At 35.2% G+C, this 17046-nt stretch overlaps 1 protein-coding gene across 1 annotated transcript in view; it reads left to right on the top strand.

The window, feature by feature from the left end:
* Positions 1–16304, top strand: part of RPGR (retinitis pigmentosa GTPase regulator) — a 38956-nt gene extending 22652 nt beyond the window's left edge. The window contains exons 8-15 of the mRNA XM_050975534.1: positions 6329–6484; positions 7006–7130; positions 8265–8444; positions 9325–9490; positions 10859–10965; positions 12699–12764; positions 13342–13389; positions 13641–16304. Coding sequence (XP_050831491.1) covers positions 6329–6484; positions 7006–7130; positions 8265–8444; positions 9325–9490; positions 10859–10965; positions 12699–12764; positions 13342–13389; positions 13641–16115 — 3323 coding nt within the window. The 3' untranslated portion in view covers positions 16116–16304. The remainder of the gene's footprint in view (positions 1–6328; positions 6485–7005; positions 7131–8264; positions 8445–9324; positions 9491–10858; positions 10966–12698; positions 12765–13341; positions 13390–13640) is intronic.
* Positions 16305–17046: the final 742 nt, after the last annotated feature.

The raw sequence follows: 17046 nt of genomic DNA, 5'->3' as shown, positions 1-17046 counted from the left end.
CTAATCCAGGAAGTAATGCAAACATTTGTCAACATTTCAGTGCCTTTGTCTCCCTTCTTCCACCAACATGCAGTCTTACCCTGGCAGCATTCTATGTCACAAAATAAATTTCTTTATGTGAAATCAGATTATCATTATTAGGGAAAAAACTGCCATAAATTTGGGACCAACAAATGCATAAACCATAGCATTATTTCATGAGTTATAAAGTGAAGTTTTGTAGAAAGAATTTCATTATCATCATTGATTATTTTTTTAACCATAAATCTGAATTCAGCCAATAGATATTTTGATTTAATGCTGTTTCATGTAATAAAAATAATCATTATAACCCATGACCATTACAGAGATTTAGAAGAAAGATACAGACTCAGATACCATCATCATTATAGTGAAATCTGTACAAGAGCTAGAACAAAGAGGGAAATATAAATGCCATAGAAAAAATTCAATGAAGAAAATACTGTAATAAGTATACATGTATGTAAGACTTGCTTGCTTATGGAAATAAATTCTTTAGTAGAAGTAAGTAAGAAATTCAATGCTGGCTGAGCTGGCAGTTGATGATCAAAGTGTTGAGTACCAGACGACCTAGTTGACTCACAAAAAGAGGAAAATTATATCCTCCAACAAAATACATTTCCTGAAGATGAATAGTTGTGATAAGAGTAAAAAAATCAGATCTTTTTTAGTGTGATTCAGCTGTTATTAAATGGGTGACAAATGTGAACTTCTGACTAAGACACTTTTGAGTGAAACAGTAGAGAATAGTGGCAATACTGTCTCAAATGAAAGATACTTAGTCAGAAGTGCTAGCATAGAGAGCATTTTCTGACTCAAAGCAAAATTTGAGAAAAAAGTTGCAAAAATAGGTAGATACAAATACTAAAAATTTTAAGGGACTGTGACATACATACATCAATGGCTTTGCACCAGAAACTTCACTTGAAATTGGTCCTAAATTACATCTTGAGGTGGTGTGACCAGAAACTGAGAATTCTGATTAGATGCCTTTAAAGAAGGGCAGAAACATTTACACCACTTTTAAGCTCATTTTCATAAATTAAGAAGTAATACAACTTTGAAGAACCTCTGAATTTCAAGTGTCATGCTCCATGAAAATGGGTGCTGCTTGCCTTTAGTAATACAATGTGTACTGGTGTGGTTTTCATCCTTTCAGGGTCTTTCTAGTTTTTAAGGATGTGACATTTCAGTCCAGGAAATGAGAATTGAGTGTGTGACTACTGAATATTCCCTTGCTTCATCTATCTCATTTGACATAGCAAAATCACAAGAGAAAATGTCATATGGAAAAACTGTTGCTCATCTTGGCTCATTTCTTGACATCATTTCTACTTAGAGTTTATCAAATTAGAAGAAAGCATAATTCAGTTATCTTACAGAGTATAAGGCAAGTTTCTTCCTGATTCTCATGTGTGATTAGTCTGTTCCAAAGCACTTCATATGATTTCTTTTTTATGACTGTTGTCTATTCTATTGGCAATTTTGTGTGGTAAGAACCACTGTTATCTGGGTTATTAAATCAAGGTACTGCTTGGAATCTCTATGAGCATCAGAGTAAAAGGTAGAAAGTATATGTTAAAATAATTCTTTGGGTTTTTCTTCATCTGAAATTCTAAATTGAGAAACTCAATTATTTTTCCCAGAGAACAAGAATTAAATTGTTGAGAGCAATAATTTAGGAAAAAGCCCAATTTTTAAAAGATTGGTTTTAGAAATGTTGAGTGTGGTATTGGAAACCATCATCTTTACAAGCTGTATTGTTACCTCTGCCTTTAATATTTGCAATTGTTCTAGACAATAAGCAGAATTGCATTTAAAAATTCTATCATGCAAAATCTTGATGGCACAAAGCTTTTCATTCCATGGCAGTCAGTCAGCCAGTCTGAGAAGATCCTGTCCTCATCTCAGATTCATTCTCTCAGAGACTGAAAAAATTGCACTGACTACCCCAATGCTTGCAGGTACTTCCTGCTGCAAATAAAAGCTGTTGGTGTCATCACTTTCAAATGAAAAATGGGAGACCAGCAATCCCAGTTAGTGTGCTTTTTGCAATAAGGTGTTTTAAAAGGTAGAAAAATAATGAATCTGAATCTAAAAAATGGAAAAGAAGAAACAGATTATTTGGAGTGGCCTTAATATCTTGCAGGTTTTTTTCAGATGAGGACAGATCCTCTGGGAATAATATTTTCTATAGAATGATATATTACTTCCTTTATTCTCTGAAAGGAAGGAAAGCAAAGATAGCTCTTCAAAGGAAAAAGTGAAGCAGACCTTTGAGAATAGAATGTTTGACATAAGAACATTAGTGCATTAGTATGTAAAATGTTGGATTTTTCATCTTCTGTTTCTTTCTTTTTTAAAAATAAAAGAAAGCAAAGGCACCCTTTTGAAAGAGAACAAAAAGGATGTAAAAACTCTACCTTTTCCTGTCAGAACTCACAATTCAGACCATATAGGATTATTAGATTTTTCAAACCATTCTTAAGTCTGTATACTATTTATACTGAAATCCCCAAATCCAGTTACTAATTCTGAATACTGAACATTGTGTTGACAGTTGATTTTTTGCAGTAACATTTATCAGCATAAGCTGTTTAAAAATAAAGCTATTGTGAGAGTGAATAGTTCATTGGCATAATATTTATAGTAGTAAAAATAATAATAATAATGGTAATGTTCAAGGGGAATGAATTTATGTGGACAGGCCACCAGGATGATTAGAGGGATGCAGCACCTACCTGTGAGGAAAGGCTGAGAGACTTAGGGTTGTGCTGCCTGGAAAAGAGAAGGTTCTGGGCTGATCTAATGGCAGTTTTCCAGTATATGAACAGAGCCTACAAGAAATATGGAGAAACAATAAATATTTACAAGAGCCTGGAGTGACAGGACAAGGAGGAATGGCAAACTGACAGAGGTTTAGGTTGTATATTAGGAAGAAATTCTTTACTGTGAGAGTGTTGAAGCCCTGGCACAGGTTGCCCAGAGAAGTTGTGGTTGTCCCACCCCTGGCTGTGTTCAAGGCCAGGCTGGATGGCTGTGACCTGGTCTAGTTGAAAGTATCCCTGCCCATTGCAAGAGGTTGGAACCAGATGATCTTTAAGGTCTCTTCCAACCCAAACCATTCTATGTTGCTATGATATAAGCTTACCTGTCTGCTTCCTTTTTAATTCTGTGGACTTTTTAGCTTCATCTGTAGCCTTAGATACATAGCAGGGAATACATGATTCTGAAAAACATTCTTTGAGCTCATACAATTCTGTCAGCAAACGGCATGTTTTAAAAATATTATAAAAGCTATATAGCTTTTTGCCTAGGACTGTTTATTGATAGACAGAAATTACAAAAGATACTTGCAAAGATGGAAGATAACACAGCTACTGGGAAATATCCTCTTTCTTCCAAAAAGGGAAATAGAAAGTAAAGAAGCAGCTCTTCCAGCACTCAGGTGCTGGAGGTCACTTGGAACAGCAAAGCCATTGTCTTCTGTGCAACCTCTGAAACCATTTCTCTTTATCCTTCAAGGGTTCTCTCATGGGCTGCTGTTGTGTTCAGAATGATGAAATTCACCCCTGTCATTTTATCAAGTGTGTGAGCTTGCTTTTCCATACTCTTCTCTTTCCATGCATTTGTAAAGACAGATGGGAGGAAATACCTCATTTCTACTGAAGGGGGTTATTAGTGAGGTGTTGTGAGAACTCAGCACATCACTCCTAATGTCCAGAGCTACTGAGAGAACCCTTGAGAGGCTCGAAAGCCTTAAAATGTTGCCAAGAGCACTTAGTAGTTTAATTTTGATCCATCTAAGGATGTGCCTCCAATGTATAAGGAGATGGAACCCATGAGAATCACTCAAGTGTGAATAGTGAAAAGAAAACATAGTTATAGAGTAAATTACAAATTTTGAAGTTTTAGTACAAAGAAGTTGTAGAGACAAGATGGAGGAATCAAAGCATGTCACAAGACTATTCTTTCTTCTTCTTGTCGTCCATCTTCTGCTGTGGTGTTAGCACTTGAAAATTAATCTAAAGTGAGGGTGTACCTGGTGACGAGAGTGATAAGTATTGAAGATAAAAAGTAAATATGATATACGTAGTTTTTGTTATAAAAGATGTGCCCGCCTTGGGACAAAGTCAGAGTGCCTTTAGCTGCCGTGCTAGTCAAATCCCAGTCAAGCAAAGAAAAGATTTTGTAGATAAGAAATAATAAACAATTCTAAAACCCGAAAAAACCTAGAGTCCAAACTCATCTTTTGAGGCCCAGCGTGCAAGAACCATCCTAAGCGTGTGTGAGAGCAAAAACAAACAGCTGAATCCCATAAGGTGTGACCTCACTTCTGCACCAGAGTGGTAAATCATTTAAGAAAGGTGCAAGGTTTTTTTCTTTCTCTATCTTGATAATTCACTAAGAAGCAAATTCTTGTGAAGGAGGAGCAATATTTAGGTGCCCCTGGTCTATGAGGACAGCAGAAGAAATTATTTGTCATATAAAGGCACTCTGACCTGGCTTGGGATTGGCCTTTTTCCTCATTTTCAGTAGAAACACTGAAAGAAAAGAAAGAAATAATTGCTTGCACTGTAGCAGTGTGACATCACAATACTGCACTTTTAAAGTTAACATTTGAGAACATCTCCCTCTCAACACAAATGCAGAAGACTTTGCATGTTTCATGCTAGGATTTGTAGTTCATTCAAAGAATTATGTTAATCAGATAAAGCCATGTAGTTAACATATCTGCCAGTTTCCAAATAATTGTTTAAAGAAATGCAGTACTTCTAAACAGAATTTTTTGAATCAGCCATCCTGAGAAAGCAGTTTACTAAAATAAAGATGAGACTTTTGTTTGCTTAGAGAAAGCTCCTGTCTTTCCGGTGTAGTTTCTTGATTCTTATGCAGGAAGTCTAAATATGACAGGAAAATTCTTGCTACTGCTTTTACTTTATAAAGCTCCCAAGGTTTTACTTTCTTGCACTAAAATTTCCAGCAGAGGGAGCTTTACCATTATATTTATTAAAAAGCACGCTTCCTCAATACTACAGTTTATAAAAAATGTGAGACCATTGCACTTTTTAGTTTATGGTGTGAATTCATGACATCTTATTATGGAACAATTTATAAGGAACAGAAAGGAAAAGACTTTCCTAGAAAGAACATTTCCATATATAGTGTTACTATTTCATTGCAGTTCCTTTGAAGTTGGAAAGTTCTTTTAACTAAATATGGAATATTTTTTGTCAATTCATAATCTTTCTCGGTTTTTTTCATAAGTGCTTTAAGTAGAATTTCTCTCACTTTTCCTTTGTTGCCTACAAAAGGGTCAGGAAACAAAATTCTAGGAAAGCTTCTACTTTTTTCCCAAAGAACTTCTCTGTTCAAGCATGACCTCATCAAGATTTCCAAGCTTCACAGTCTTCCCCTGTAGTGATGTAATGCCAGGGATGGACACACCAGGAATCTTTATTGCTTTGGAGAAGCTCTCATTCTTTTTCCTGGCACACACAGTCTATTAAACAGACAAAATATAAATATGGAACGATGATTATTCTGTCACAAGATAACACAATTATAGTGTTCTCTGTATTTATTGAAGGGCTGATTTCGTAGCTGAACAGAATACGGAAGCCTATTCTGTTACTGTTCCAGTCTCTTCTTCCATAAAAATTATGAGATCTTGTCTATTATATTTAGGGCCATACAGTGTTTTTGTAGCTAATGAGTAATTAAGATGAGGCTATTGTGAAAATGTATATGAATGTATAAACATTGTAGTCTTGAATTGATTGCAGTATGTAAATTTCCAAACATTTTTTAAACTTTGCTTTGTGTACATATGATTAGTGGATTATTTTGCATTTATGTTAGAAAATATATCACACGTTGAACCATTTAAAATTCTTCTCTGTGTATACTTCAGTGCTTCAATTCCTGTTTTTTTAAATTTTGTTGTATATTAATAATTGATAAATGTAATTGATTAGTTGGCAAATTTTTAATTAATTAAACATTTTTAATGATGTTTATGTCAGTGGCCTTCCATTTGGAGAATAGAATGTAGGCTATTATATTAATAAATAAATGTATAAATAATATAATAAATACAATTATTTATAAATAAATATTAATTTGGCTATATGAATAATATAATAATATAATAAATAATATAATATTATTATGAGTTATATATAATATTCTATATAATATATACATACAATAATATAATGTATAATATAATAATATATAATAAATATATGTATAAATAATATATGTATCAGCATATTTGTTGTTAACTTTGCCTGTATCATTTCAGAGACAGATGTTTATACTTTTGGACTTGGACAGTATGGGCAGCTGGGACATGGAACTTTTGTGTTTGAAAGTTCAGTACCAAAGCCTGTGAAACGCTTGAAGAGGCACAAAGTTTGTAACATTGCATGTGGGGAAAATCACACTGCTGTGATAGCAGGTATGGGAGTGCAAAATTCTGGAAGCACTTCTAGCAACTCTCTATTATGCTGTAAAAGCTTTCCTTATACAATGAGCAGTAGCAGACATATCCATTACTGGTTCTAAGGGTGAAATGAGCCAGTGAGGAATGTGAATTCAACAGGAATTTCTGACACACAGCCATGGCATGCATAACTCTGTATTTCTTGGGGAATTATAACCTCCTCATTATGCCTTGCTAACAAATATTCTTGTTTAGAAGCCATTGCTTTTCTGTATAGTTTAAATCTTATTATTTTGTCAGGGCAGTTTTTTTTTTTTTTTTTGCAAATTGTCTAGACCAACATCTCAGACAGTACTTTGTCTGAAAACATGCATATTTTTTAGTAATATTCATCTGTTGAAGACCTAAAATAATTGTTCAGATTTTGCTTTTGAAACTAAGTATTTCTTACTTTCATAGCCTGTTACTTTTTAATGGTTCTGTCCTGGTTTTCTATTGAATATTTGTTTTAACCTCCTTTTTATTCCCATATGCAGAGAATGGCTTGATGTTTACTTTTGGAGATGGACGACATGGCAAGTTAGGCTTTGGAGAAGAGAGTTTTACAAATCTGTTTGATCCCACTCTGTGTTACAATTTCTTGAAGTTCACAGTCCTTTTGGTAAAACTTTTGTTCATTCCTCTCAGACATCATAATATTTATCTTCTTATAAAGCACATTATTAATCTGAGCTGAAATATCCTTATAGAATTGTTTCTTTCTCTAACATTTAATTAGTGGACAACAGAAACTGAAGGAAAGAGGATATTATATATGCTTATTACAGTGTTCATTTAGTTTAGAATGTCTTTGACTTGGGCTACACAAGGATTGCTCTATAGGATTTTATTCAGTAATCTTGTGCTATGGTGTTTTGGTTTTCAGAGCTGAGGTAGCTTATAAACTGAATGATTTATTACTCTTGGATGGTTGGAAGTATGGGGAAATTTATATCTTTTCTGTAAACACCAGAGAGTAATCTTTTTAATTTTGACAATTTTTGTACAGTGGGTTATTTTTAAACCTCAAGAAAATTTGAGAGTTTTTTTAATCCAAACTGGACAAGAAAGCAAGAATAGTCTTTTCTTTTGAGAATTGTGTAAGGGAAGTTTTGTCATCTGCTTCTTGAGGTGTGGAAGAAATGTCAGAAAATTGCCAGCATCAAAAATACTAACAAGATTCAGGATTGAAGGAAATTTGCAACAAGTCTGTTGATCACTTCTGTTTGTTTACTGGAATTAGAGGTGAAGGAAGTTTTATTGGAAGCAGTGAAAGTATTAAACTTTTTAAAAAGTGAAACCTCTGATCTTTATGAAATAATATTGTGTCTACAGGAGGGTGTTGAATTTATTTTACATTTTGCTGATTTTGTGATAAAAAATTTAGGTTTGAAACTCTCACTATTGCTCTCAAGTGACTTGTATCAAAATAAATAGCTAAAGTCTCTTGAAAATCAGTGGAAATATCTTTGCTATCTTTTATGTAAAAAATTTGATAGTCCAGTCTTTTGTTCTGTTCAGTACAAATGCATTGTATTTAACTAAGAAGAAGTGAACATAGATCACTAGTGACTAATAAATATAATTAAATACTTTTATTTTGCTGGTGTAATTGGGAACTAAATTTGAAGCCATTTGCTGTGTCTTACTTCTACTACATTTCTTTCTTATCATCTAAGTCCCTAGAGATAATTGTAAGAAAAGTGCATCCTTGATATTTGCAAATGAAGTAATCAGATCTTTTTTTGAGCTGTAGGTTGCTTGTGGGGGTTGTCACATGCTGGTTTTTGCTGCTCCAAGACCTAAAGGATCTGAAATACCCTTGGAAGATTTATATGAACCTCGTTTGGCTGCTGCTACCTCTCAAAGCAGAGGGGACTTTGTGCTTGCAAACACTTTACAGATATCAGCAGCACGGATGCGACGTCGAGAGAGGGTAAGCTCAGAGATATTCAGAGTTGCCATACTTCTTTCAGGAGTCAAAAGCACTTTTAAAGCTAAAATCACAGCATATGCCAAGCAGTTAAATATATTAGTTAAACTAAGGGTTTAATTTTAATGTATAATATGAAAAATAGACATTTAGCCTGGTCCCAAAAATTGAAAAAAAAGTAGGTGTTTGTCGGATTTTGCTTAATTATTTGTGTGAAAGAGATTAAAATTGGGTTTGTAATTCTTTTTGTTCGAAAATGTAGAACCTGTTTCTTTGCATTTTTTAAACTTAAAAATATTTTTTTTAAAATAGCAAGAACCTGACTCTTTCACTGTTCCCTCTGAATCCTTAATATGTTAAAGAATTTCATAGTTTATAAGATATCAAAGGAGAATATTAGATGTAGCTACCTAAAATATTACTTTCTGCTCTTTTATCTCCACTACACATTCCATGTGATTTCCTTAAATATCATAATGAATTGGATCATTTCACTTACCTGTCTGAGAACTAACTCTACCAAAACCTGAATTTATTCTATAAACATGTATTGATGTTGTGGATTAAATACCTTGATGTTATTTGAGAGATTAGTTTTTCATTTCAGATAAAAAAAGTTATTTTTCACCTTTTTTATAAATTAGGATTGCTTGAAGTCATTGCATAGAGATGATCTTAAAAATCCCTTCTACATACCTGCTTTCTGCTTTCCCACTTTCTAGGACTATAAATAATTAAAATTTTTAAAGATATTTGTTTCTGCTTATTAAGTTAAAACACTATCCCAAGCTAACAGCAAATACCACTGTTAAGTATGAGAGATTGTTTGCATTTTGTTCTTCTAGCCTTTTTCTCAATTTATTGTTTTTTCTGTCTTCTAAAGGAAAGGTCACCAGAGCAGTTTGCTCGAATGGCACAAACTCTGCCTGCAGTAGGGGAAGGCTTCTTAAAATCTTCATTGCCTATGGCAAGCAACACCAGCCCATTCTGGTTTTCTGCAAGAAGTCATCCTAAAGCTGAGTCTGGGAGGGATGGAGACCATGAGAAAGGTGAAGTGTCCCCACATCTTGCTGCTGTTTTCTGATAGAAAGAAAGAATGGTTTGACTCTCATAATTCATAAACAAATGTCCAGGTGGAACCTGAAAGAAGGTTCAGGTTCAGTCTTACCTCAGGAGGGTCTGGCAGCACACAGGCAGGAAAGCAGAGAAATGCAGACAAAAATTGCCTCACACTGTTCATGTTTGCAAAACAAGTTTAAAGATTAAGAGGAGGCTTGAATGAAAGAAAAACAATTTGTTGGTTGTTCCTGTGGTTCCTTAAGCCTTTAGAAATAAGATTCACAAAAATACTGTAAGAACATTAACTACTTACTTTGTTTTTACACACACACACACACACACACACACACACACACACACACACACACACACACAAAAAGGAATTACAGAAAAAAAAAAAAAAAGAAGTTGGGAATAATGTTAAGGACATTGGTAAGCCTATAAGGAACTTGGATAAGAAAACATAAGAAAAGAGGTCTACTAATTCTTACAGGATCTTTCTTCTTCACTTGGAAATGCAGAAGTATTCTCTCTTCACCCTTTGTTATCTAAGATAATAAGGATTTGCCATATTCTAGCTGATGGAAGAGTCTGGATAACCATAATACAGCACTGGACTTTGGCACAGATTCTCTAGGGCAGTTCTGGACTTGTCTGGCATCCTGGGCCTCTGTGATTTCCTAGAAAGAGCAATGCTGAAGAGTGCAGGATGCAGAGTTTCTGTGTAATTGTTAGTTCAGATTTACTGGACAGCCAAATCTAATTTGAAAAGAATTCATTAATGGAATGAAGATGGTTATTTTTAAATCTGCCAGCCTATCCATTATCATTTTTGGTTCCAGGAAAGCAGCGCAGTGAAATTTGAATTTCCTTTAGAGTTTCTTAGACCTAAAACCTCAGGTTTTGTGCTGTACAAAATGGTCATAGACCTGATGATCTTAATGATGTAGGAACATTTTTATAATGCTGCATTAAACTCAGTCTCTCCATCCATTACGTAGATAATGTGCAATGGAGATAACACGACTGCAGCTACTTTGGTCAAATGTTTACACTATTATTAAAGAGATTATCCAAAAGAATCTTTCTCCCAGGTAATATCTCGGCTGTGAAAGCCTGCAGAAATGGTCAGAGATCTACCATGCACTGAGACCAGATTGCTGAGTTCCCTCTGTTGTTAAAGAGAGATGAAAGTGATTTTGCTGTGTCTTGGGCTGGGGGAATGAAGAATCTGAGGAGTTCAGTTCTATGCTAGTAAAATAAGAATAATCTCTATTTTATAAGAGTGGGGTGTTCTGTTTGCTATATAGTGCTTGTTCCTATAACATTTGTTTATTTGCCCCTATTTTACCTTGTAGAAAATAATCATCAAAAAGATAAACCTAGTGAAGTCTCTTCAGAACAAGATTCAGATAATGAAAATATTGACAGAAACCTTGGGGATACAACTGACATCCTAAATATGGTAATATATTCCAGTAATGGATCTATATTCAGTAATTTTTTTGCAGGGGGAGCCAAAGAATCTGAATTGTATTTCAGGTTCTAATGCAGAATTCTAGTCAGAATTCCTGACTACCAGAACATCATATGTGACACACATCATACTGACACTCTGTTAGATGAACATGCATTTTGTATCATCATCACCCAATGCTAAAATATATTTTAATTTTCAAAGTGGCACTGTGATATGAAGCAGTCCAAGTAGTGCAGTGCCTCCCCACACTTTAGCTCTGGAAATCAGGAAGGAATGGAAAAGGATGCTGGAGGCCACATCACAATCTTTATCTCTGACCTTGCTTTTCTTGATGATTTCCAACAGAGAAATGCAGGAAATGAGAAGACATCTTTTCTGTTTAAGAAGAGGTTTTTTAATACAGGTGGATCATATTAAAGGGAAGGCCAAAATCCAGACATTTTTATTATTTGGTGATTCCCCCAGCTTGTTCCTACATATTTCTTTTATTTAAAAAACATGTTCACCTTCTCACTTGTACAACTTTCCAAAACATTTTGTTCTCTCAGCATAAGGGACATGTCCTAGCCTTAATACAGACACAGTTATGCTGGAGGGATTGAACATCTACAGGAGTTATTATTTGTTTGCATTTAAAAGTACTTAGTAATTTAACAGTCTGTTTGTCCATGCCATTTATTTAACATTATAAATGTTAAATAAACTTCATTTTGATTTACAAGAAAAAAATGTGATCAGATCCAATACACAGCATGGCCTCCATTAATTTACTGAAGCATTATTTGCCTATTGCACAGTTTATGTGCTAGACTTCCTTCTCCTTTTCAGTTTTATACCTGTCCTGAATCAATTTAAAACATTTTAAAAATTTTAAACATAAATTTGAAAAAAAAGCCTATCAGGCAAACTTGTCAAAATACAAGATAAATGGTTGCTCTTCTTGGATCTGAATGAAAAAAAATCTGCTACAGCATAGTTTTTCAATTTTTCTAGGCTGTGGCAACACACATCTTATTGACACATGTGACAAGAGGAGGAAAAACCTTTAATGTGATATTGATGATACAAATTATTGGGAATCTGAAACTAGAACTGTCCATGCTCACTGTGTTGAAAAAGAATATAGTTAAACCACGAGCAGTGAACAATCAACAGCAGACAGTATTATTATATTGTCATTTGGAATATGTGGCAAGGAATGAGCAAAATTTCATTATATATTCCCACTTAGTAGTATTCTATGTTGCCTTTTGGCTTCTTGCTTTATGTGGAAGAGATAAAGGCATTAGATTCCAAGGAAAAATTCTGCTGTGCAACATTTCTTTGAAGATGTTCTTTCAAGGCTGTGGTGCCAAACTGGCTGTTGATTTAGGTTTGTGATGATAAAAACATGGAGTAAGGTTCTATTTGTAACCTCACAGGGAGTGGAAGGTGGATCTCAAACATGCCTGTGGGCTCTAAGAAAGGTCAGGGTAGTGCTCAGTCTCTGCAGACAGTTTAGGTGTTGACATTTGTTCACCACACTCTTTATAAGCAGAAAATGATGGAGTGGAGGTGAAACAGGTGAACTGAATGATCATACAGGTTTGTCTCACCCTGACTGTGCAATAATATTAGAATGTTCATAAACTAGCTCTGTTTTGTAAAACTGGGCTTTGATGCTACTTTCTCTATTAAATATATTAATTTTTTTAATAGAGATCTTATTTTTTTTGCAGACACATGCAATGAAGTTGAATACTGGTGACTGGTCCTTAAAATTATCACCACTTCAAAAACAGAAGGTATTGTAAATAATTGCATATTTTATATTGATACTGATGTTTTTAAAAATCTGCAATTCTTGTATTGTCCTAGTACTTCCTTATTTTTGCTTTGAGTTTTTAAAAAGTTGGGCAAATTTTATAGACCTCCTCTTGCTAATTTTCTAAATATCCATGACCTAAAATACAAAGAAGCTGCATGAAGGCAGAGAGAATTTGGACAGGCACCTAGAACTCCACATATCCAGTGCAGTTTGAGATGAGTGTGTAATATTTCACCAATTTAAGAAGCAAGAGGCTATTATATACACCTTGTAACTTCACATGATAACATAAATTTCTACTGGTTTGTTGCTAAGAAAATATTTTGGGACACAGTGTAAATAAAGATTTTATTTACAGATATTCACCGTGAAGTATATTTAGAGGAGCAATAATTATGAAATTCAAGTACTTTGTAGTACTTTTTATTTCACTCCTAAAGTGATCCCAGCTTTTCAGCACTTTGTTTTATTTTATTAAGATTTTATTTTAGATTTTTAAATTCATAATTTGTTAAATTTAAAGCAGAAAGACAACAGATTTTCAAACTTCTTAGAAAGAGCATAACAATGAGTGCATCAGAAGATTTCCAAAGGAGGAAGGTGTAAGAGAACTGTATAAATTTCCTTCTGCTTGCACAGCCTCATGCATTGCCCCTGCTCTAGTTTTTCTAATGTGTGCACTTGTAAATTCATTTCATGTGAAATACTCTACCTTTTATGCTGTCTTTTAATCCCCTCTCACAAATTGTTTCTCTTCTTGTTCAGATGCTTTTGTAACCTTTTTCTTTTGCTGCCATTTGTCTTTAATGCTTTTTTTCTTTCTTTTTAATTTTCTGCTTCTCATGTGGAATAGAAGAACAATAAAAATGTGAAACTGAAAAGAGATGGTAAGGGTGGGCTTAAAAACAAGGATTCTGATTTCACAAAGGAGGGCTCAAAATTAGAGTCTGGCTCTTTACAAAAGCAGTCTTCACTTTCAGAGTCAACTGGACAAGATTTAGAAAAAAGTAGTGCCTTTTTAGGGAAGCCTGTGGCCAGAAGAAGTATAAAGAAAGGTAAATCTGAGGATGCACAAAGTGATAGTACTTTGAAAAGTGGTACTCAAGAAATTGCTGAGGACAAAAGCATGTTAGTGAAAAGGGAAAAAGAGTGTGTGGAAAATCCTGAATTTTTCAAAGAGGATGCAACATACAATCTTCCCACTGAAAATCAAATTCTGACTGAAAAAATAAATTCTTCCACTAAAAAGCCAAAAGCTGTTAAATCTAAGCAATCCCTTAAAATAGAGGTACTTCCTTCTGCTCCCAGGGATCAGCCCCAGACTGATTCATTAATTGTACAAGAATATAGTCCTGTTAAAAAGCAAGGGAGTCAAAAAACAGCAGATAGTCAAAACAAACTAAAGGATGGTGTTGAAAAATCTGACAAGTGCGAAAGAATAAATGTCACAGTAGAAGAAAGTAGTGCAGAACAGAAGGAGCTTAAAAAAAAGCATCAGTTTTTGAAACAAGTATCTATAACTTCATCATCATCATCAACTGAGGAAAGTACTAATGATCTCCAAAAATATATACTTAAGGAAGAGGCCTTCTATGAACACAGAGTTGTGCAGAGGGCAAGGAGGACAGTGACGCATCTGGACTTAGAAAAAGACAGTGAGATTGAGGAGATACAAGCTACAAACAATGAGAAAGAACGTGTAGAACAGACTGATTTAAAAAGCCTGAATGAGGAAGAAACAAGCTCTGATGCTAAACCTGATGAAGATAGGCTGTTAGAAATTAAGAATGAGGAGGAATCTGATCAGGAGCAGGAGAATGGAAGCAATGAAAACTGTGAAAGTGAAAAAGAAAAACTGGATGAAGCAATTGACAGTGAAGGTAAACTAGAGGAGGAAGAAGAGAGTGAGGTTAAAAAAGACAGAGATGAAGTTTTAGTAGAAAAATATGAAGAGGGAAAAGATAATGAGGAAGAAAATGAACTAGAAGAATCACAGGCTGAAAGAGACAGTGGGAATGAGGGTGCAGAGGAGGCTGAGGAGGTCAGTCAACGAGATGGCAAAGAGCAAAGAGATGAGCAAGGCAGGTTGATGGAGGAAGAAGAAATGGTGAGTGAGGGAGAAAAGGAGGATATGGAGGAGAAGTATGAGAAAGAGGAAGGCACTGAAAAAGAAAAAGAGCAGGTTAAAAGTGAGGGAAAAGATGAAAGTGAGGAAGGAGGGGAAGATACCCAGGAAGAGGAAGAAAAAGAGGTAGAGGCAGAAGAGGAAGGAGAAGATGTAAAGGAAGATGAAGAAGAAAAAGAAAGGGAAAATGAAAAAGACAAAGAGGGTGAAGAGGAGGAGTTGGGAGAATCACTGGCAGGGAGGGAAGAAGAGGTATCTGAAGAAGAGCAGATTGAGGAAGATGCAAATACAAAAACCAAGGAAGTGGGTGAGGATGGAGTGGAAGAAGGAAAAGATAGGGAAGATGAAGTGGAAGAGGAAAGAGGAGATGAGAAAGAGGAAGGAACAGGGGCAGAAGCAGAAGGGGACAAAGGGGAAGAAGATGAAAAGGAAGAAGAGGAGGGGGAAAATGAAGAGAAAAGAGAAGATGAAGAGGGAGAAGGAGTGGAAGAAGGTGAGGGAATAGGAGAGGAAGAAGAGAGTGTTGGAGAAGATGAGGGAAAAGAGGGACTGGAAGAAGAAGAGGAAGATGAGGAGGAAGAAGAAGGAGTGGAAGAAGGGGGAGATGAGGAAACGGGAGAAGAAGAAGAAGAGGTAGAGGAGGGGGAAGAGGCAGGACAGGAAGGAGAAGAAGAAGAAGATGAAGGAGAAGGAGAAGAGGAGGAAGAGGAAAAAGAGGAAGAGGGTCAGGAGGAAGAGGAAAGAGAGGAAGAGGGTGAAGTGGAAGAGGAAAAAGAGGAGGAGGGTGAAGAGGAAGAAGGGGAAGAGGGTGAGGAGGAAGAAGAAGAGGGGCAAGAAGAAAAAGGGGAAGAGGGTGAGGAGGAAGAAGGGGAAGAGGGAGAGGAGGGAGAAGGTGAAGAGGAAGAGGGGGGAGAAGGAGAGGAGGATGAAGGGGATTTAGGAGAGGGGGAAGAAGAGGATGAGGGAGAAGATGAGGATGAGGAGGAAGAAGAAGAGGAAAAAACAAAAGATAAAAGGAAAAATTATAGTAGTAAACTTCCAGAAAAGAAAAGCAAACCCAGGAAGCCAGAAAAGACAGCAAGTACTGCTTTACCAAACAGCTCTAAACAAAACATGAAATCCAAACGTCATGTAGCAAATGGTTTACATAATCCAGAACAATTTTGGAACAATGTGCTACCTCATTATTTAACACTAAAGTAGCATAGACTACTGTAGGTGAATTTTAAGCTTATTCAGGAAACATTGATTTTTATTACTTGAAAAAAACTTTTCATGGAATCACAGCATATTATTATGCATATAATTTAAGTGCCAATTTCTTGAAAAAGACTGAAGAAAATGTTTAGATTTAGAATACTTTTATGAGATATATCTTATTTTATTGATACAATCATTTTCACAATCATGTTTATCATGTATGATATATAAAACATTAATTGCTGAGGAGGTAAACTGTGTTTGCCTCTTAATCAAAGTGTTATGCTGACAAATCAGTTATACATTGTAACAGTGTAATCTTTGCCTTTGAATCAGCAACACACCAATTTTAGTAGCAGGGCAGTTTACTGATAATGTGCCTTACATGAAGGGAGTTTCAGTAAATTAGCAAAGGTACCTATTTTAAAATTTTGGTATCACTCTGTCATAATTGAGTGACAATACAAAGGAACACACTCCATTTTCAGAATGCTTCAAATCTGTTTTTATTATAGCATGCATGCTTTTTATACATTCTTACAAAACTCATAAGTTTACACTTTACTCATTGGTCATGAGAGACAAAGAAAGTGCTCATTAGAACAGGCAGTTGCAGGTTTCTCTTATTTATCCTTCTTTCTTTCTAGTTTTCTATGTCAACGGCCTTGGTAGAAAATTCTTTCAGGGTCAAACATGGATCCTCTTATCAAACTTCTCTCTGGCTCACAGAAGTGGCTGTAAAACTTTTTCCACATTGCTCCATAATTTATTCCCCCTACTTTTATTCTGTTCATACACTGATAAAATGTTCAAGTACCTGAATTAAAAAAAGGACAAGTTGCCAAATTTACGTGGGTCAGAGGATGGGAAGTAAATGGAAGTGCAGGCCTGGGTAAGTGATGGCCTGGGACTTTCCAAGGGCCTTAAGGCTGAC

This window comes from Serinus canaria, chromosome 1 (genome assembly GCF_022539315.1).
Source record: "Serinus canaria isolate serCan28SL12 chromosome 1, serCan2020, whole genome shotgun sequence".
NCBI lineage: Eukaryota > Metazoa > Chordata > Aves > Passeriformes > Fringillidae > Serinus > Serinus canaria.
The sequence above is the reverse complement of the archived record's forward strand: the minus strand, read 5'-3'. Positions and strand labels throughout refer to the sequence as shown.